Consider the following 3,129-nt stretch of genomic DNA (forward strand, 5'->3'; position numbering starts at 1 on the left):
GACACGACTGAAGTGACTTCGCAGCAGTAGCATCTTCTGTTCTGTGGGACTCTCACCTAAGCAGTAGGGGGCGCTCTCCTCTGAGGCCGCAGAGCCTGCTGGTTCAGACACAGAGTCGTTGCACTGGGGCAGCACCTGGGTCTGGTTTCCTGCAGAAACAGCAATGATCAGGGGTCTGGTTGGGCTGAAGAACAGAAAACTGAATTAAACTAAATAACCTAGTGATGGAGTTTGAGATGAAAGCTGTAACAGCAGTGAGGTTATTATAGAGTTCAGTTTCTCCATGGAGAGGTCTGCTTCTGACAGTGCCACAATTTTTGTTTAAGCCAAGCTTTACACTGAGAACGAGTTAAACAGTGCGTTCTATACCCAAATCTATATCTAAATAGAAGAAGCAAAACAAAATCTTTTCTGAAAGATTTCTAAAAGTTTTTATCTTCTGTGTCTGTCACTAAAAGAAGAAAAAAAGCTCATATAAAAGAGATCAAATCGAAAAGGAAAAGGAAAAAGAAGACATTCCCCAAAATTTCTCCAAATATTCAACTATTAAAGTTACCTGACAGAGAATTTAAATATCCCTGATTAAAATGCTCTAAGATTAATTGACAAGATGTGTTTCTTGGCAGAGAAATTTTAACAATAAAGAAATAAAAGTTCTAGAGCTAACAAACTTAATATTTGAATTTAAGGACTAAAGAATGAATGTATAAGCACGTTAGAGCAGCATAAGGCAGTTCTTAAAATTGAAGATCAAGAACAAATATTCTATTAGGTTGGTGCAAACATCACTGCGGTTTCAGACCATGAATTTTAAATCATTATAATTAGGCTCAGACATATCTCTATTAATCAAAATAGGAACCATTACAATCAACACATTTGCACAATGAGAAATTAGTTTGTTTTCTTCCTATAGGGCAAAGCTGTGCTTTGGGATTTGATGAACTCTTGGAAAGCCTTTCCTGCCTCCTGTTGGTTGTGGAAGCATTTTCTCTGCAAAAAGTTGTCGAGATGCTTGAAGAAGTGGTATTCAGTTGACGAGAGGTCAGGTGAATATGGCAGATGAGGCAAAACTTCGTGGCCCAACTCGTTAACCTTCTGAAGCGTTGTTGTGTGATGTGTGGCCAGGCGTTGCCATGGAGAAGAATTGGTGCCTTTCTGTTGACCAACGCCGACTGCAGGTGTTGCAGTTTATAGTGCGTCTCAGTGATTTGCTGAGCATACTTCACAGATGCAGTGGTCTCACTGGGATTCAGAAAGCTGTAGTGGATCAGACTGGCAGCAAGTTTGGCCTTGGGAAGTGCTTTGCAGCTTCTTCTCAGTCCCACCACTGAGCTGGTCATCACCAATTGTTGTATAAAATCCACTTTTCATCACAGGTCACAATTGAATCGAGAAATGGTTTATTGTTGTTGTGTAAAATAAGAGAAGATGATGTTTCAAAATGACAAGTTTTTTGATTTGTGGTCAGTTCATGAGGCACTCACCTATCAAGTTTTTTCACCTTTCGGCATTTGCTTCAAATGCCAAACGACTGTAGAAAGGTCATCATTCAGTTCTGAGGCAACTTCTCATGTAATTGTAAGAGGATCAGCTCTGATAATTGCTCTAACTGGTTGTTGTCAACTTCCAATGACAGGCCATTGCACTCCTCATCTTCAAGGTTCTCATCTCCTCTGCAAAACTTCTCTTTTTAAAAAATTTATTTATTACTTGTTTTTGGCTTTGCAGGGTCTTTGCTGCTGCTCAGGCTTTCCTCTAGTTGTGGCGAGTGGGGAGTGCGCAGGCTTCTCATTGTGGTGGTTCTCGTGTTACAGAGAACAAGCTCTCGGGCTTCTGGGCCTCAGTAGTTGTGGTTCCCAGGCTCTAGAGCACAGGCTCAATATTTGTCGTGCACAGGCTTAGCTGCTCTGCAGCACGTGGCATCTTCCTGGACTAGGGATTGAACATATGCCTCCCGCATTGGCAGGCAGATTCTTTACCACAGAGCCACCAGGGAAGCCCTGCAAAACTTCCTGAACAGCCGCTGCACTATATGTTCAGTAGCAGTTCCTGGGCCAAATGCATTGTTGATGTTGCAAGTTGCCTCTGCTGCTTTACGACCCATTTTGAACTCAAATAAGAAAATGACTTGAAACTGCTTTGTGTCTAACATCATGTCTATAGTCTAAAATACATATAAAATAAGCAGCAAGTCATAAACCATTAGCAAAATAAAAAGCAAGAAATACACATTAAATGATGTGTAACATAACCACATTTATTTAAGAATACATTCCAACATCAAATGGCAAAAAAAAAAAAAAAAAATTCAACAATGTGAAAACCACAATTACTTTTGCACCAACCTAACTGTAGGTCACATGGTAAGTGTCCTGGTTATAGTGCTGTGTAAAAAGTTTCCCCCCAAAATTTAGCCACTGGAGGAGAAAATATATACTTCATTTTGCTTAAGACTTCCTGAGTCAGCAATTTGGGAAAGACTCAACAGTTCTGTCTTGGGGTCTTTCAGTGCTTGCACTTAGATATCATCTGGGGCTGCAATCAGCTGAGAACTTGACTGAACCTGTGGTTACATAAGGAAATTCCTCATAGTATTTTAGTGGTAAAGGGACATCATGACAGAAACCTAATCCAGAAAGATTTTATATGTTCAGAGAGAAATGAGACAGAATGAACCAAAAACTAGCATTGAGGGATTCCAGTTAAAGGTCATCTGGAAATGTTTATATTTTTCTTCTAGCATTTCAGTAAGTCTAAAATTACATCAAAAATTTTTTAAAAAACGTTAAAAGGTGAAAACAAGTCAGAGACAATTCATTCCTAGGACATCTTCCATAGAAGAAATACTAATAACATAAAAAAAATAAATAAAATGCTTAGGAAAAATGTAGAAGAAGGTGGACAAAACTTCTGAGAGAAATTCAAGACCTAGCTGGATGGAGGGATATATTGTGTCACTGGCTTCCCAGATGGCTCAGTAGTAAAGAATCTGCCTGCCAGTGCAGAAGTGGGTTCAATATCTGGGTCAGGAAGAAGCCCTGGAGGAGGGCATGGCAATCCACTCCAGTATTCTTGCCTGGGAAATCCCATGGACAAAGGAGCCTGGCAGACTGCAGTCCATGGGTC

The 3,129-nt window shown here is 40.1% G+C and overlaps 1 protein-coding gene across 1 annotated transcript in view; it reads right to left on the reverse strand.

Moving 5' to 3' along the window:
• The window catches only part of LOC120857783 (antigen WC1.1-like), a 12,021-nt gene that overhangs the window by 3,278 nt on the left and 5,614 nt on the right, over positions 1–3,129 (reverse strand). The window contains exon 5 of the mRNA XM_040233519.1: positions 18–149. Within this exon, the coding sequence (XP_040089453.1) occupies positions 18–149 (132 nt within the window). The remainder of the gene's footprint in view (positions 1–17; positions 150–3,129) is intronic.

Source organism: Oryx dammah, unplaced genomic scaffold, assembly GCF_014754425.2.
Source record: "Oryx dammah isolate SB20612 unplaced genomic scaffold, SCBI_Odam_1.1 HiC_scaffold_29, whole genome shotgun sequence".
Lineage (NCBI taxonomy): Eukaryota > Metazoa > Chordata > Mammalia > Artiodactyla > Bovidae > Oryx > Oryx dammah.